This window comes from Sebastes fasciatus, chromosome 16 (assembly GCF_043250625.1).
Source record: "Sebastes fasciatus isolate fSebFas1 chromosome 16, fSebFas1.pri, whole genome shotgun sequence".
Lineage (NCBI taxonomy): Eukaryota > Metazoa > Chordata > Actinopteri > Perciformes > Sebastidae > Sebastes > Sebastes fasciatus.
In genome coordinates this window covers 10,964,131-10,982,888 of record NC_133810.1, presented here as the reverse complement: position 1 = coordinate 10,982,888, position 18,758 = coordinate 10,964,131, and the positions used below count along the sequence as shown (strand labels likewise).

General features: G+C 38.8%; 2 protein-coding genes and 1 long non-coding RNA gene across 6 annotated transcripts in view; 2 read left to right on the top strand and 1 right to left on the bottom strand.

Annotated features, from left to right (window-relative positions):
• sh3pxd2b (SH3 and PX domains 2B) overlaps positions 1 to 4,580 on the top strand; it is a 48,756-nt gene extending 44,176 nt beyond the window's left edge. For all 4 annotated transcript variants that reach the window (XM_074612220.1, XM_074612221.1, XM_074612222.1 and 1 more), the window contains 3 exons: positions 748 to 794; positions 879 to 1,004; positions 1,161 to 4,580. In XM_074612220.1, the coding sequence (XP_074468321.1) occupies positions 748 to 794; positions 879 to 1,004; positions 1,161 to 2,699 (1,712 nt within the window). In that variant the 3' untranslated portion in view covers positions 2,700 to 4,580. The remainder of the gene's footprint in view (positions 1 to 747; positions 795 to 878; positions 1,005 to 1,160) is intronic.
• A 4,040-nt stretch (positions 4,581 to 8,620) lies between these two features.
• The window catches only part of stk10 (serine/threonine kinase 10), a 46,318-nt gene continuing 36,180 nt past the window's right edge, over positions 8,621 to 18,758 (bottom strand). The window contains exons 10-20 of the mRNA XM_074611077.1: positions 18,222 to 18,686; positions 14,466 to 14,590; positions 13,344 to 13,467; positions 12,832 to 13,011; positions 12,592 to 12,684; positions 12,288 to 12,417; positions 11,930 to 12,054; positions 11,465 to 11,653; positions 11,256 to 11,381; positions 10,803 to 10,916; positions 8,621 to 10,456 (exon numbers count right to left, since the gene is read on the bottom strand). Coding sequence (XP_074467178.1) covers positions 10,316 to 10,456; positions 10,803 to 10,916; positions 11,256 to 11,381; positions 11,465 to 11,653; positions 11,930 to 12,054; positions 12,288 to 12,417; positions 12,592 to 12,684; positions 12,832 to 13,011; positions 13,344 to 13,467; positions 14,466 to 14,590; positions 18,222 to 18,686 — 1,812 coding nt within the window. The 3' untranslated portion in view covers positions 8,621 to 10,315. The remainder of the gene's footprint in view (positions 10,457 to 10,802; positions 10,917 to 11,255; positions 11,382 to 11,464; positions 11,654 to 11,929; positions 12,055 to 12,287; positions 12,418 to 12,591; positions 12,685 to 12,831; positions 13,012 to 13,343; positions 13,468 to 14,465; positions 14,591 to 18,221; positions 18,687 to 18,758) is intronic.
• Positions 10,364 to 13,526, top strand: LOC141752853 (uncharacterized). The gene is made up of 4 exons (XR_012590356.1): positions 10,364 to 10,478; positions 10,542 to 10,901; positions 12,853 to 13,042; positions 13,395 to 13,526. It is a non-coding gene; the product is annotated as an uncharacterized LOC141752853 (long non-coding RNA).

The window sequence follows — 18,758 nt, the reverse complement described above, 5'->3', positions numbered from 1 at the left end:
ACTTAAAGGGATAGTTCAGGTGTTTTAAAGTGGGGTTGTACGAGGTACTTTTCCATAGTCAGTGTATTACCTACAGTAGATGATGGTCGGCACGCCCCCAGTTTAGAGAAACAAACAGGAGTACCAACACAGGAGCAAAGCAATGTACTGCTGTGGACGGGGCTGGCAGCAAAACATATTTTAGCCACCTAAAAGAAAGGTCCACCTGGTTTGAATATTTTCCGACGGGGAACTGAAGTGAAAGTGAAACTTTCTATTTCTTCAAAGCCGCCAGACTCACCTGGCAAAACAGTATAGATACGTTTCACTTTCAGTTCCTTTCCCCGTCAGAAACTATTCTAAATATAGCGTACACTTAAACTGCTTTGCTCCCGTGTCTGTACTCTTGTCTGTACTCTCCAAAATAGAGGCATGCCGACTGCCGTCTATCATATGTAATACTCTGACTATGAGTAAGTACCTCATACAACCCCACTTCAAAACACCTGAAATATCCCTTTAATATATTTTAAAGCTGTTTATCTGTAATGTGATAATACATAATGCCAGGATATGTAAACACACTCTAAAAAGTATGCAGAAATATACTGGTACACATCTATTATTTGACAAGGTTGTGATTTGCTTTAGGATACAGTCTTATTGCCCAGCCACAGTCAGCATAACCAGCATTCAACACAAAATGAAAATGATAACCTGTGTAAAATGAATGAATTGGTGATTACTTAATGTCTTTTCCCTCCACAGAAGTGGGATTAAGACACAGACCTCCTCCACGCAGAGATCTAACCATTGTAAGAGATCCAGTTCAAATCTCTATTTGACACAGTGGGGATTTCTATTGTATTGGAGAATAACTTCTCTCTCGCATTCCACAGCCACGTGGTGCAAACCTACCCAAACCACCTGTTGCTCCTCAGGTTGAGGAGGAGTTCTACACCATAGCAGACTTCCAGACCACCATCCCCGATGGTATTAGCTTCCCAGCCGGAGTCAAAGTTGAGGTGGGTCAGGCACTTCCTAAAGTTGTATTAAAATGAAGAATATAGAGACACATTTGGTTTGAATAAAGATTTGTACATTTTGTCTTTTCATTTATTTCATACATTTTAAAGTGATATAGTAAAATGAAATGACCCTTTTTTTTTTTTACCTACCAGGTGATTGAGAAGAATAATGGTGGTTGGTGGTACATCCAAATGGACGACAAAGAGGGCTGGGCCCCTGCCACCTTTATTGACAAGTACAAGAAGACCAGTAATGCCCTACGACCTAACTTCCTTGCCCCTCTGCCCAATGAGATGGAGAAGCTGAGACTGGAAGATGGTGGACCTTCAAATGTTTCCGGGTCAGATGACAGCTGGTCCAAACCTTTACCAGATGAGCCAACCACAGCCCCTGACTCCCGGCCCAAGCTGAGAGATTGGAAGTCCGCTGCCAACAAGGGACCCGCTACCTTCACTGCGCCTTTACCTCCAGCCCCATCTGCCCCTCCAGTCGAGGAGAAACCAGCTCTGCCACCTCGCAGGGAGTCCATTAATAAGAGCTTTGAACTGGAGGTATCAGAGAAACCGAGGCCTGATCATTCCAAACCTTTGCCTCCAAAACCCCCAGCTCCTGGGGTCATCATGCCGCTGGTTCCACCCAAAGCAGCCCCCTTCAAACTGGACAAACCACCAGAGCCAAAGAAAGAAGATAAGAGCAAAGCTCTTCACCTTCGGAACGAGATGGGTATTGAATGTGGCCACAAGATCTCTGCCAAAGAGGTGAAGAAGTTTAATCTGAAGCCCGTACCTAAACAGCCACCAAAACCAAAACCAGAAGCGCAGGAGGAGAAACCAGAGGCGGCCGGCCCAGCGCTGTTTATGAAGCCGAAGCCGGTGCTCCGACCTAAACCTGTTCCAGCTGCCAAGCCAGAGCCTCCGGCAGAGAACAAACTAGACATCACCAACCTGAGAAGCAAGCTGAGGCCGTCAAAACCTGCGGATCCCAGCTCTGCGTCAGCTGAGGCGAACCATCAGAATGACACCTCGGCAGCATTAAATAGTTCCCATCCCAGTGCACCCTCCAGCTCTCCCCCCATGCATATCCCTACTCTCAACAATGGTAAGCACTGCGACGAGCCAAAACTCCCCCCAAAACACATTAATGGCCATAGCCATGAGAGCTCATCAACCCCTGCAAAACCAGCAGTGCCCCCCCATAAAGAACCTCCACTGAGACCCCCCGCCATGGCTCCAAGGAGACCTCCACCTCCAAAGAAGACCGACCCATCCAGCCCGACCGAGCTCAAACCGCCACCTCCTCTAAGAGAAATCCAGGACCCTCCCAAGGGCCCAGCACCCCAACTCAGCAGACCCCCTCCCCCTAAACCCAAAGGGTTTGTTCCGACACCTCCAAACAAAGAAAAAGAAGAGCCCAAAATTAATAAAGTCCCGGTTCCTCCCAAGCCTCAGTTGAAGAGTGAGAAGCCCGGCCCGCCCAGGGACAAGCTTCCACCTTTACTCATGGAGCCCAGTAAGGATGAAATGTATCTCGCGGTGGCGGACTTTGAAGGGGATGACCAAACATCCAGCTTCAAAGTGGGTACGGTGTTTGAGGTGATGGAGAAAAACAGCAGCGGCTGGTGGTTCTGTAAGAAAGCAGGACAAGACGCTGAGAGCTGGATTCCTTCGAATTACCTGAGCAAGAAACCTTAGTGTGAATGTGCTCTCAAAACCGTCGCCATATGAATAAGTAAACAAACTAATGATTTAAATGAACAAAATATCACTACTTTGTAGCTAATTAGCATTTTTCTTTTGTTTTTATTTATAGGTACCTTTTTTTAAGTGACACATTTTTGTTATGTTGCATTTTGATAAGAATATTCTACCTAAACTGAACCAGCAATAACACATGACCTTGTTGGGTCTTGTGATGTTTACGTTTTTTTTTTGTTTTTATCTCAATTTTACATGAAAAAAAGTTCTTTGCTTTCGTTGCCATATGCTAGTCGCGGCCTGTGTCAAGTCTTGCCATTACTTAGGCTAGACGCTAGAACAGCAGTAAATGTATCTCCACCCATGCCTTCTATGATATGGTGCCTCTATATTATATGCAAAGTGCTTCAGTGCTTAATATACTGTATGCAACTGTAGATATAGTCCCTGTTAGAATCTGGAAAAACCTTTAAATAAAAATCCAACCTCTACATCACAGGAGAAAAATGTTCATATCCAGCAGTAGACAAAAAAAAAATCACAAATCCCTTAGACAAAGACTGCACATGAACTCACCGGGGGAGTTCAATGACTACATCTGGGCTTTCAAGTGCTATTAGCAATTACTAAAAGAGATGTCTTTGCCAAGTAGAAGTGCTGTTTGTTATACGAGAAACATGCATATTAGTTTTTGTGCTATTGTAATGCTTTTCTTGGTCGACTGCATAATTAACGTTGCAGTGACTTGTAACAGATGTGCACTTTTTTCAGTCATTTCTTACGAGATCATTTTAAGGTTTGCACACGCTGAAGGGAGGGGAAGAATGCCACAGTGCATTTGATTTTAGTTTTCCATTTTATTAGTTATGTGTACTCACTGTAACGAATATCCACCAATGTAAAGATGACGAGGCTAGAACATCCAAACTGACAAGTTGAAAAGAAGCTCTCTGTCGACGTATTTTAACATAATCATGTTATCTCACACCCAAAAATAAGAAGTATGAAATGTGACTTGCAGAGCACATCTGCATACCAGATGTTTGACCTGAGAACTAAGAAATTGGGTGATCTACAGTGATGTGTGCAATGATTTACAGTATTGTAAGTGTACAGTCTGTTCTCAACCGAAGTTTGGTGCTAAAATAACAGCAAAGTATGACCATTGTATAAAAGTAATGTTTTACATTAATGCTTGACTGGTCTCAAGCATGGTCAGTATAGCAAATTATTTTTTATTTTATTGTACAGAAATGAGAGGCATATCTTAGCTGTTGTCACTTTTTCTTTGATGGTCCATCTGTCAGGTCTTTTACTCTGTACTGATGAAGGGATTAGAGGAAGAAAGAGCCAAGAAGGAATTTGAAAGGTTGATTTACAGGATTTGCTGTCAAGAGATGGAAAAAGTCACTTAAGAAAAGTGACAGTAAAAAATGTGAAACAACTGATTGTTAATTTCACACCAAATTAAAGTTTACTATACACATTTTTTAATGAAGTGTTAGGTTTACTAAATAAATAAGCAAAATTGGAACATAAAAATGCACATTCATGGTTCTCTAAACAATCAGACAAGGCTACAAGCTGTTACACTGCTTCTAGTTGCTATAATGTTATTCCACCTTCCACCCATGTTTTATATAAAAAAAAAAAGATGATGTTACCAATTACAGAGAATAAGAAATTGTATTGTTGGGGTTTATTTCATGAGGACAAACGGCAAGAAGGTACAGTACAGTACAGTGTAAGGCAAATGTATGGGTTGATGGTGTTATCATTTCAGTATTGTAATCTTATTTACTTTTTTTGCTATGTATTTTTCATTACATTGAGTCTACTTTTCCTTAAGTCAATAAAAGTTTCAGATTTTTCAGTTCAGCTGTCATACTGTGTCTGAATTGGTATTTCAAAAACCCCAAGAAAAATGTGTACTGCTGGAATGTTTCTGGGTTATTTATCTCTTATTGATTTTTTTTTTTTTTTTAATTGTTAGAACATTGCAAGGCATAAATCGAAGCAAATGAGTAGTCTTCTACTTTTTCATACATTTTCCCTCCCACCCCAACAGTAAGAAAAATAAAGGAAATGACCAATATCACACGTATGGCAACAGTAACAGACTTAAAGCAGCAGTGACACCAAAATTGGTGAAATACTACGCACATGAAATAATAGAACACATACAATATACACGTATACACACCAAATAAAAAGTTAAAAAAAAAAGTAAATAAAAAATTAGGCTCAGTTGTCACAACCAGGCAAAGAGATCAGAGATTTAATATGAATATCTTACTGGTTTATTTGAAGAAGTGAGAAACTTTTCAAGTATTCTCTCTTAACTTTTTCGACAAACTATATCATGACTTTCTATTTTTTCGACACACTATACTATGACTTTTTTTAAGACATGTTATACTATGACTTTTATTGAAAAATTGACATACTGTACTATGACTTTTTTTGACATACAATATGACTTATTTTTTCGACATACAATACTATGACTTTTTTTTTGGGATATTTTTGACATACTATACTATGACTTTTTTTCCACATACCATATAGTATGTGGAAAAAAAGTCATAGTATAGTATGTTGAAAAAACAAATGTCATGGTACAGTATTTTTAAAAAAAGTCATATTATTCTCTGTTGAAAAAATTGGGCAGGTACCTGCCTGCCCACTGGCTACGTACCTGCCTGCGTGCGCGCACACACTCTGCCCGTGCACTGCCTATTGCGCGTCACCGGAGTCTTCCACGTGCAGCTTGACAGCTACCATGTTCGTTGGCTACGTGCATTATGATATGTTTATGTTCCTAATGATAATTTTGAGGGAGTGGCTTTGGATGGAGGCCTGAAGCCACGGACTGTCAATGTTGCCGATTTGGCGACTTTCTTGCTATAGATTTAGGGACTTTTGGAGATGCTGCTGCTGCGTCTCACTGCAGGATTTCGCTTTCTGTCTGGCCAGAGGAGGCTAATCAATTACGATGGAAAACACCTGGACGCACTCCTGCGTCTGGGCTCTGAACAAACGCTGGTAAGTTGACGCTCCTACAGTGAGTTTCCACTGCAATGTGTTGCTATTTTGCAATATATTCTTGAGTGAGCATGAATTTTCAGATTTTCTTAAAAGGCTGAACTTTGTTAAGAGATGTCTTACTTGATCACTTTTCGCTGCTGGACAGGTCCTCAGTCTGTCTCACTAAATCTGCTCTCCGATCTGTGTCCAAACCCTTCAAATCTGGACTTTATCTGTCTAACTCAGGGGTCACCTGCAGCCCCTCTCCAATGGCTCCCTGTAGATTTTTGAAAAATGGAAATGAATAACTGTTTTTTGTTTACATTTTCATTTGTATTTATCATTGTTGTAGGTCTATGGTACGACCGAGTATTAGGGCCACATTGAGGAAAAATAAATAAATCTGAGATTTCGATAATAAAGTCATAGGTTTTCGAGAAAAAAGTCGTAATATTATGAGAATAAAGTCATAGGTTAAAGAGAAAAAAGTTGTATTATGAAAATAAAGTAATATTATAAAGTAGTAATTTTACGTGTTTTCTTTTTTTCTCGTAAAGTTATGACTTTATTCTCGTAATATTACGACTCTTTTCTCATAAAGGTATGACTTTATTCTCGTTATATTACGACTTTTTTCTCGTAAAGTGATGACTTTATTCTCGTAATATTACGACTTTTTTCTTGTAAACTTCTGACTTTATTCTCGTAATATTACGACTCTTTTCTCATAAAGTTATGACTTTATTTTTGTTATATTACAACTTTTTTTCTCGTAAAGTTATGACTTTATTCTCGTAATATTACGACTTTTTTCTCATAAAGTTATGACTTTATTCTCGTTATATTACGACTTTTTTTCTCGTAAAGTTATGACTTTATTCTCGTTATATTACGACTTTTTTTCTCGTAAAGTTATGACTTTATTCTCGTAATATTGTGACTTTTTATCTTAATATTATGATTTTTTCTCGTAAAGTTCTCGAAATCTGATGGGTTCTTTTGCAGCTTCAGACAGATTTTGCCTAAAATGGCTCTTTTGATAATAAAAGTAGCTGACCCCTGGTCTAACTGAATAGAGGTTGAAACAGGCAACTCCCGCGAGTGTATATGGGTGTTTCTGCAACTAAGACTCTCCCAAATAAAAAAAATGCAGCCTCTCTGAATTAAAATTTTAACCATCAGAGTACGTAATACAAACGGGTACACAAAATTGCATGTTGTGGTTAAGATTTGAATCTATGTTTATTTTCTTACTGTTTTCATCACTTATTCTTATACTAAATGTCCTTACCGCTTCATTTTATACATTTTGCTTTTGAAAATTCTATAATATTTTTAAGACATTTAAATTCATTTTCGTCAAGCTTTGTGCATCATTGTAAATATTGATATATAAACATTATTTTAAAAATACGGGATTTTGTGTTGTTTTTTTTCTTCTTCATACACTAAAATAGGCTACATAATATGTTGTGTTTTGTGAACAATATCTCTCTCTCAGGAGATGCAGACTACAGCTAAATCCTGGACCAGTGATTCCTGGAACGCTGCAGAACTTCGGTGTGTCTGGAACTCCTTCGGTGCCGATGGTTGGTGAGTGAGCATGCATTTTCAGATTTTCTTAATAGGCTAAACTTTGTTGACACATGTCTTACTTGATAACTTTTCGCTGTAACAGGTCCACTGTCTCTCTCACTAAATCTGCTACTGACACCACCGTGTGTCCTGTCTTACTGAATAGTGGTTGAAACCATAGACCTACAGTCTGTGGTTGAAACAGGCAACAGGTTACTGCAATTAAGTTTTACCTTTCTCAAATAAAAAAAAAAATCAACCTCTGTGAATTTTAATTTTAACCATCAGAGTATGTAATTTACAATACAGTTTATCAATTATTCTTATACTAAATGTCCATACTATATTATGACTTTTTAATTTTTTCAACATACTACACTGACTTTTTTCTACATACTATAATGACATTTTTATTTTTTCGACATACTATACCATGACTTTTTAACTTTTTTCGACATATTATACCATGACTTTTTTTATTTTTTCGATAAACTATACTATGACTTATTTAAAAAATTCTGTCGAAAAAAAGTCATAGTATGTCGAAAAAATAAAAAAAAAGTCATAGTATTGTTTGTTGAAAAAAAGGAAAAAAAGTCATAGTATAATATGTGGAAAAAATTAAAGAAAATATAGTATAGTATTTCGAAAAATAAAAAAGTCACAGTATAATATGTTGAAATATTAAGTCACACTAGTATGTGAAAAAATAAAAAATAAAAAGCCATACTTTGTAAGTGGAAAAAAAAAAAAGTCATAGTATAGTATTTGGAAAAAATTCAAAAGTCATAGTATAATTTGTGGAAAAAATAAAAAAGTCTTTTATGGTTTGTCGAAAAAATAAAAAAGTCAAAGTAGTATGTCGAAAAAATCGTATATCGAAAAATAAAAAGTCATAGTATAGCATGTCGAAAAAAGTAAGTCATGTTATCATATGTACAAAGTCATAAAAAATACATTGTATAGTATGTTGAAAAAGGGATTTGTTTTTGTTGTATAGAAAAAAGTATGGCATACTCTATGACTTTTCATGACATTTTTTATTTCATACCAGATTGTGTTTTTTTGTCACTTTTTTATGGCTTACTATTACTTTTTATGCCATAATTTACCCAGACATTTTTTGTGACACACTATACCAGGGGTTCTCAAGATGACTGAGTGCTAATTTAGGGAGCCAGCATCTGATTGAGGGCCGCATAAAACGCATGCATTTTATGTCACGTTCAGGGGCTGCACAAAATATTTCTGAGGTCCTTCACCAGAAGGATCACGCTGATGGTTATTGCCACTACTACAAGAGTCTACACCAAAAATCTAATTACAAAATCTGCCTTTATTAAGAGTAATTTACAACAGTGGTTCCTTCTGATACAGTTTCATTCACACTCACAACCCCTCCATACAAACAATATCATGTAAACTGAGGCAGAGAGGAAGGCATACATGGAGCCATTAAACATGACAGAAAAGAGAATTTTTTACAACAAATTTAAATACTTTTTGAAAGACTGTGTGAGAGGGAGAAATTAAGCTGTACCTGATTGCTGACCTGGTTAAATCCAATAATGTAAAATAAGAATGTAATCTGCAGGCCAAACTGCTTTAAAAAAAACAAAAACAAAAACACTTTCTCTCACACAACAAGGCAACAAGTTCCTCAGCTGCAAACTTTAGGTTTCAGTTTAAGATTAAACATCTAGAGGCATCTTACAGCAGGCTGAATTGTTGTACTCCCTTAAAAATTATATGAAGAGTTATGTTCTAAAATCAGATAATGAATTTGAAAATAAAATTATTGCTTACAAATAACTAATGATTGAATCATTTTAAAGCAATGCGGTTTCTTTCAAAAAAATTGTTGCATCTATTTTTGGAGTTAAACTCTTCATATTATTCCCCCTCTCAGTGCAAAGGAAGGCACAGTTTAAGAAAAATAAACCTCTTTAAGCTTAGCAAAGACATACATGGAATATTGCACTTTGGTTAGCAGGCAGTTCATTTACTGCACATGGTATAACAATTATATATTTAATAAATTTTTTTTTAATTCAAATTTAAATCCCCTATCTAACGTCCTTCAAAGAACAACAGTATTTTTGCTTTGGCTTCGTCAGTTCCCATCCAGTGTGACTGAATTTACAGTAAAAAATACAACAAAACAAAAACCATACTAGAAACGCTGTGTGAATAACAATGAGTCTTCCCTTGTCTGTTAAAATCTCATTCCTAAGTAATCATTTAAAAGAAACAATTAAATTCTGATCTGGATTTAGCCTTATCCCCCATTTCAAACAAGATACAAAATAAGAAGCACATCCTTCATACCAGAGGTGTCTAAAAAAGAGAAAATAGTTAAATTAGCATTTACAGTGATACATCTGGAGAAGGTCGTTCTTTGTCAGTGAAAATAAATAAAAGCAGACTTTAGCTGCTATATGACATGCATCTGACCAAACAGGTCAATGAGCCAAGCAAAACAAAAAAGGTCAGTAGATTATTAAATTTTGGGTGTGTTTTTCGGTCATGATATTTGGAAGACGCCACTGATAATTAAACAAAAAGTGCTTATGTACTGGCTCACCAGCTTTAAGAAATTCTTCTCAACCAAATAGTATTTCTTCTTCAATATTTACTCATTAAGACTGATAATTAGTTTGGTATCTTCGGCTCACGGCCACTGTATCCTATTGCCCTCATGTTCCACTATTGAGCAATAAGAAGCGGACTTGAACAAAAAAAGGACATTAAAAAACTGTAGGGGAGCTAATGCTATGGAATCGAGTCATGTGAAGCACATGATCATTTTCAAATCCATCAGATACTAAAAAAAAATAGATTCACTAAAAAATTAAAGGAACCTAATGGAGGGATAGGTATGCTGCCATTACAGGCCAAGCAAACTAAAACTGAGGCAGCAGGCTATTGCAACGCCTGTAGGTGTAAGGGTGAGTGTGTGTTGGTGCTAACAGTGTGCCAGGAGATATTGTGTGATGTCACAGTGGCTGTTTTTATGTGTTGGAAGAGTCTTGGTAAGGCACAAACTTGGAGAGTTTGTTGGGGGAACTTGGGTTCGGGCAATCGGAGCTCGAACTCATCTTGAAGAATCTCTCCTGCTCCTTTTTCTTCATGTTTAGTTCCTCTTCAAGGGCCTGGGGGGGATGGAGGAGAAGGGTACAAACGATGTATGAGATGGATCACTACCTAGTTTGTTATTTAATGCACAGGTAGTGTAAGGTTCTCATCCAAGTCTAAACAAGTGAGCATGTTTCTCAAAATTAGGAAATACTCATTTCATTAGTTAACCATTTTTGTTTTAAGATAAGCTGTGTTTTTAGATATGCATGTATAATATACCTATAACACAAGACTATCTGGTCACTTTGAGCTATAAGCACTTGAATCATTTTAGTACATTTATATTTTAGGTGAAACATAAACGTAACGAGTGTAGTTTTGTGTGTTAGAGCCATGCATGTAACACATTGTAATATGTACCTTCTTTCTGGGTTTCAGCTGATCCCTCCAGTCCTTCAGCAGCTGGTTCTGTTGTTCATCCAGATATTTGAGCCTCTGAGTCTCGTTCTCAATCAGCAGGTGACATTTTTCATTCTGAAGCACAAAACAAGCTCTTGTTAACTCTCGCTCTCTCCTCCTCATCTACCTCTCTCTCTCCCTCATCTACCTCTATCTCCCCCTCATCTACCTCTATTTCTACCTCTCTCCCCCTCCACCTCTATCTCTCTCCCCCTCATCTATCTCTACCCCATTTATCTCCATCTCTCTCCCCCTCCTCTACCTCTCTCTCCCTCTATTGTTACCTCTTTCCCCCTCATCTACCTCTATCTCTATCCCTCTCATCTACCCCTCTCTCTCTCTGCCTCCCCCACATCTACCCCTCTGACACCAGCCAAAAGATCTACCGTGTTAAAGATGAGAAAGTTGATTCACCTGTAGCTGCTGCAGCTCTCTGATATTGCTCTCACACTGGCCAATCATCTCTCTCATCTGGCTCTCGTGTTTCTGCTGCTGATGCTGCCTCTCTGCCTTCTGCCGCTTGTCCTCCTGCTGAGAAAACTAGAGACACAAAGAGAGCGAGTTACTAAATGATCAACTTAATGCTTAAACATGGGAGTGAGAAAACCCTCGCTACCCCTTACCTGTTTGATCTTCTCTCTGTCCTCTGATGAGCTGCCGGTTGAGTTGATGCGGAGGCTCTTCTTGAACATGGCCATGCGGGTCTTGGCCTCGCCGCGCTGGATCTTAGGCAGCCGGTTCTTCTCCTGCTGCTGCCGACCTTTCAGAATCTCAATCATTCGCTGATTGTAGCACTGCATCTGTTCCTGCTCCTGTAGTGACACAGAAAATAGACATATTGTCACATTCATATCGTGTGTATTGAATATATACTTTGTCAGTGCTAAAGACAACGGGAAAAAGCTTAATTGACACAGATGGAAGCTCTGAATAAAGTAGGGTAAAATGCTGGATTGCTAAACAAAAAAAATTAAGTTAATTCCTGATTCAAGACTTGATTTTAACATTTATTTGCTACCCAAAGTTGGTGTTGGAATTGTGGGTGTAAACATTTTGTGGCAAGAGGAGTTGTAAATCAATTGACTTACCGTCCCGTGTTTTTTGAGAAGCTGATGCCTCTGGAGGAAGTACTTGTCTTTCAGCTGCTGCTTCAATAACTGGTGTCTCTCGTAAAGGTTCTTCTCCTCCATGTCCCATATTGTAGCTTCACGCTCTAGTCAAAGTGAGGAGGAGACAGAAGAAATGACTGAGTTACTGAAACGCAATGTGTCAACGCTGTAACATCCCCGTACACCGGAAAGTATGCGTGAGGTGCGCACCTTCTTCCTTTATAAATACCAGTTTATGTGTCGGAAAAGTCGTACGCATAGTTTAGCTAAGAACAATGAGACAATAATTCAAATCGAATGCAACGGCTGATCAAATAACCCCTCTGCTCAGCTGTACCTCTGATTAGCTGGTGCTTCCTGTTAAGGCATCCCCTCTCCATCTCTGCAATCTCTCTCTTGTTGCTGGAGATGATTCTGTTCAACGTTTTGTCCAGGTGGTTCTTCTGCGCTGATAAGAACTTCTCCTCCTAAAACACAGAAAAGAGAAAAACATGAATGGAGGGATGGCTAAAAAGGAGCTTTTATTGTGTAAGTGATATGTTATGTTTTCAGCAAAGTTTCATGAATTTCTCAGTATTTAAATTTGTTTAAAACCTTTTCAGTTAAGTATGCATGGAAATACAGTGAGCTCAATGACTTACCTCTCTTATCTTATTCTCTTGGAAGGAATTCATCATATGCTTCAAGGATTCTTTACGCTGACTTCTGGGCAGCTTATCAGCAGATTGTTTTACCTTTTAAATATATTAAAAGAAGACACATTTCAGCAACATGTTTGATACATGATTTAAACATGGGCACACACAGAAGCAAGCATAGTATGTGAAGATGGACAAAAATATCATGAATGTCTTTTTGTTCCCTTCCCCACATCCTTATACCTCCTTTTTCTTGTGTTTTAGCTGATCCTGGAACTTGTGGAGGTCGCGTTCCTGCTCTACTTTGATGCGTTTGGTCTCGTCCTTGAGTTTAACATGGTGGTCTCCTTCCATCTTCTCAATAGTCTGCTTCTGGTTCTTCTCCAGGCTCTCCAGCTCAACATCGTAGTGCTTCTTCTTGGCCTGGGACGCACCAAGAGGAAACAAGCACACTGTAAGCTTCGGTGAAAATAAAAAACAGCCCTACCGCGTTTTATGTCACACCACCCAAAGTGTAGTATTCACATTACATACTGTATGATAGAAGAATGTATAACTTTATACACTAAATAATAAATACTTATTAACATTGTATTTCATTTCTGCCAATAGATCTGGAGGTCTTAAAGGGAAAGTTCGTGGGGTTCTATGAAGCACTTATCCATAATCAGTGTATTACCTATAGTAGATGCCCGTTGGCTCTCCCCTATCTTCCTATGAATAAAAACAATTTTTAATAAGAAGCTGCGACTCACATTCATCTCCTGGTCAAAACGTCTCTGCATTTGGTCTCTCTGTATTTCCAGTTTGGCGTAGAGACCGGCCTGAGCGCGTTGCTCTTCCTTCTGCAGCAAACGGAGCTCCCGCAACTCCTGACGTCTTAACACACACAAACACACACGCTGTTACTTTTAATGTATATATACAGTACAACTTTAGTTTATGAGTTTAACTACATCTCAGACAAGCAAACACAGTTAATACTAATATTTAAGTTAAGTGTTTGTGTGTGTGTATATGTGGGTGGAAGCATGAGTGTGTATTACAAACATATCTATGTGGATGTATATGGGTGTGTGTATGTATTGTATGAACGTTATGGTATTTGTTTAGGGGATTGATAAGCTCTCTCGGCCATTACATGTCAATCCCATATGTTATATGTTGTATATTTTATTTGTCTAATAAAAAAATATTGAAGTTAATACCATCACTATATTAATTATTTTAAAAGAGGTATGTGGGGAGATATCAAAAATGTACCCCTTTCTCTCAGCTTCTGAAGGTGTCCTTGTAAAAATTAGCCCCAAGTCTGTTGGTATTACTGCAGTCACACATGCAATGTCATATTCCTACCACTAGATGGCATGATTAATGCACCAGGAACTCCTTAGGGCTTCAAAAGGCAGTGCGATGTGTTTAACACTGTTGTAACCGTACAAATCATTAATTTAAAAAGAAAAAATTAAGTAATTTACGACAACAAATAAAATTGTATCGATCATTCCATTTGAACATCTAGACTCCCAACATTAAATACAGCTAACCCAATCTTCCTCCTGATCAAAAACTTACTTCAGAGACATTTCATTTTTCTTTCAAACCATACACTCTACATGGAGAGAGACCAATACCTAAATGAGTGTTTTTCCATAACAGTTGGGTATTTGTAAACTCAAATCTCAAGGGGCTAAAGCCCAAGAGCTCAGGATGCCTGAAATAGTACGTGTAGTGAAAACAACATCCAACAGGTCTCTGTACAGACTTCACTGTGAGCTGAGGAATAAACAGACCGCCGAGTTCATGGCTCTCACTCACAGACAATGAAAAGAGACACTGAATGTATGTTATGTAGACAGATCGAATCGTTCACATACCTCAGGAATCTCATCTCCTCGTCTTTCTGCTCATCATCCCTGATGATCTTGGAGGTGGTCACGCTCACCTCCAAGCCGTCGATGACGAACTTCCTGGTTCGCTTCAGAGTCTTCCTCGAGAAGTCCTGAGAGGCCGAGACAGAGAGGAACAAAAAGGTCAAACAAAATAGCATGACATCAGATTAAATCAGAATTAAAGCACATGACAAATATCCGCTTGTACTTGAGTAACATGCATCAGTATGTGATTGAGAGTGCACTGAAACTCTACCGGGTGATTATTGTGGTAGTTAAGTTAGCATACTATACTATGATATTTTTGTGACATTTTTTATATCCATTCTAGGAGTTTTTTGACATTTTTATGACATACTATATTATAATTTTTTAAGATATATATACTATAATTTTATTATGGCATACTAGACGTTATTATGACTAATAACCTAATATGATTTTTTAAAATACATTTATTATGACATTTTGGTGACATACTATACTATCACTTATTTAATGACAGGGGCTACTTTATCATAATTGTTTTATGGCTTTTTTTAATGACATTTTTATGGCATACTATATTATGAATTGTTTTAATGAACATGTATATAGCACAGTATGACATTTTTGTGGCATACTATACTAACATTTGTTTAACATTTTTATGACATACTATATTATGAATTCTTTTATGAAAACTTATGGCATGCAATACTATGATATTTTTTGTGACATTTTTTGTGACATTTCTCAATCACTATGTGATTGAGGAGTGCACTGAAACTACTAGGTAGTTATTGTAGTAGTTAAGTTGTTAGTTTAGAGACATGTTGGGAGGGAAAGAGTATGGGGGTGAAACTACTTTCTAACTCCACTTTCTTTTCTTTTTTTTTAATTTTCAAACTTCAGCCCCAACGGACACCAACTCAGGTCACGACTCAATCACCTGAGGCTCCCTTAGGAGCCACAAAACGCTTTATACAACTTTTTTCACAGTTGTACTCCCCAAGACCTGTAAAGAGACTTTGAAGTGTAAAATCGGTGGAGCTCCCTTTAAATATGCGTGCCTTTGTGACTCCTAATGTAGCCTTTTAATCTGGCGGAAGGAGAGGCAGCTCTGTGTTGACAAAGGCATTAATATACCTGTCAATCTGGTTCTACTGTAACAAGCAGCAAGATGCTCCATCTGTCATTGTAATGGGGAGTGCCATGCAGGTAGTAACCTCATCAAGTAAGTGGCTTCTTTAACTCTTTACAACAATGCTGGGTGAAAGCCTACTTCATCTACAGTAAAATTGGTTGGTTTTTGAAGATTCATGGTTTTAACCAAACACAACCAGTCTATTTCTGCTACCAAGAACAGGCCTGCAACCTTTTTTCTTTGCTCCCAGATCAAAGTTGAAAGTCTAATTTAGGAGGTTTGAGCGAGACAGCAGCATAGGCCACAGTCAGAGCGTAAAGCCACCGTATAATTGAAGACAAAATTGTTATGGCTAACAAAGCACGTGTCCCCTAATCTAAATCAGCTTCCATGGACAATATTTACAGGACTGATATGGCAGGGTTTACTCTGCAAACACTGTGCAGCTCAAACCCTCGATGACATCATTTCCTGGTTTATAAATAGTTTGTATAAGAGGAGAGGAGAGGAGAGGAGAGGAGACTGAACCAAAAAGCGTGAATTAATTTGTTTTGTGCATACTGCTGTCCACTCTGATAAAGCTGCCTCATGAACCCTCTACAGCTGAGCAAATAGACAACATATGAGGCTATTCCCATGGATGACAGCTACTGAATCTACTTTTGCACTGTTCAGTACTGTTGATTCCAGGGCTGTCAAAGTTTAACTCGATAATGCATAAACGCAAATTTGTTTTAACGCCACTAATTTCTTGAACGCATTAACACAACTTGCTATTTTTAGGTTGTAGCGGGATCAGTTTTAAAGCTAGAGTGAAGATACTGGTATCATATGAAACTAGAAAACCTAAGGAATCCATTGGTACCAACCAATATGACCAATGTCATACTAGATTGTCGTGAAGGAGGCTAAATAATGCTCCAAACTTACACTAAATTTGGGGTCCCTTGACCTCTGACCTCGGACATGTAGGTCATTCTGCAACCTGCATTGTTTGCATTTGAGGCTCTAACTTCCGATCGCTCGTCATTCACAAAAACACATGCAGCTCTCCTGTGCACACACACTGATGCTCTCAATCATACACACTCACACAAATGCTAGTGTCCTCCTGTCCAACAAACAAAGATAGCCCATTCACTCTCGCCACAGGCTGCTGCTGCTGAATAATCTGTTCTGGAAAAACTTAACATGCCACAAACAGACACGACTCCACGCGCAGTCAATAGGATTTCAATCATGGTCGGTCTATAAGCCACCAGAAGCAGCAGAGTGACAATGAGCTGCACAGAAACTTCCATTCACGCTGGTGAATGCTGAACTGTGCCCACACAAAGGGCACTGTTGGTCCCGATGAATGGAAAATGTTGCATATTTTGCTTCAGAAAGGCTTGGTGATAAATGATGAAATTGTCTCTCTCTTGTCTCCCTCCAGCTTCCTAACTTCCCTCCCTCACTCGGACCGTCGGGCTGAGCACAAATTTGGTGATTGTTGTCCTCTACGGATTGCACAAATTCTCCTTTCTTATTGGATTATGTCAAAAATGCATCGTCATGAGGTGTTAAAGAGAGCTTGTTTTCGTTTACAATGACATTTTGGAGATTTGGTTTTCACCTTCGACAGAGGCCTTTTAATATACTGAACGTGTTCGTCAATAATTCAGCCCAGACTCACCAAATAAATCCATATTCAGCATAAATCATAGCCAATTAAAAGGAAAAAAAAATAGGGGATTGAGGGCGTTAACTAGTATCATTCTCCATATCCTCCCGAAATGCAGTGCAAGCCTACTGGAAGACAGGCTATCCTCTGTTTCAGATGGCTAACACCCACACCCCAAAACACAACACAATGCAGTTTCAGTTCCTCTGTGGGTGCCGAGAAATAGTTTTTCCAAGGAGGGGTTTTCCTACAGAGGCAGGGAGCTGACTCTTTTACACTTCAATACTGGTCTATTTCACCTCAAAGACATGTTCTCTGCTGAAACACTTCAATGAATAAAGACTATGTCTATATCAGAGCTGTCAAAGAGTGAATATACTAAAGTTTGGCGAGGAAGAACTGGCATGGCAATTTTCAAAGGGGTCCCTTGACCTCTGACTTCAAAGTGCCCACGAGTCTCCCCTTTACAGACATGCCCACTTTATGATAATCACATGCAGTTTGGGGCAAGTCACAGTCAAGTCAGCACACTGACACACTGACAGCTGTTGTTGCCTGTTGGGCTGATGTTTAACATGTTATGATTTGAGCATATTTTTGATGCTATATGCAGTACCTGTGAGGGTTTCTGGACAATATTTGTCATTGTTTTGTGTTGTTAATTGATTTCCAATAATAGATATATGCATGAAGCAGTATATTGTCCTCCCGTGTTGATAAGAGTATTAAATACTTGAAAAATCTCCCTTTAAGATACATTTTGAACAGATAAAAAATGTGCAATTAATTTGCGAATAATCACAATTAACTATGGTCAATCATGCGATTAATCAAGATTAAATATTTGTATCAATTGACAGCCCTAGTCTAAATCCCAGGTTCATTCATCAGGAATATTTATACAGGACAGATCAGGCTGCTTCTTGTGGAGAGAGTTTTTATGTCGACTCACCCTTGCAGCCATTGAGATGGTCTCCTTGTGGATCGACATGTCCATGCTCTCCGATGCCACGCTGCCTGAATAAGAGTACCGCTTGTTGATAATCCCTCCATTGATGTAAGCCTCAGCGTTTCCTCCTGTCGACGTCCGATCAGTATTTCCTCCTGTCGACGTCCGCTCAGCGTTTCCTCCTGTCGACTTTCGCTCTCGGGTACCCTTGGGTGGGCCACCATTCACCTCAGAACGGGGTGTAGACTGTGGCGAAGCAGCAGAGGAGGGAGCGGGACTGGCTGTAGGAGTGACAGCGGGGTTCGGAGTTGGTAAGCCTCTGTTAGCCACAGCGTTGCTCTCCTCCTCGGTCACCTGGATCTTGGGCGGCGCTGAGTCTGTTGAGTCCATGATGATGTCAACATGTTCCTCAGATGCATCAGGCTGGAGAGATGGTGGCTGTTCCGTCTCTGGTGTCTCCACAGCAACCTTAAAACACATTTTATCTACTTTAATTACTGAATACACCACAATCAATACTATTTCATTTTCTAAATATAA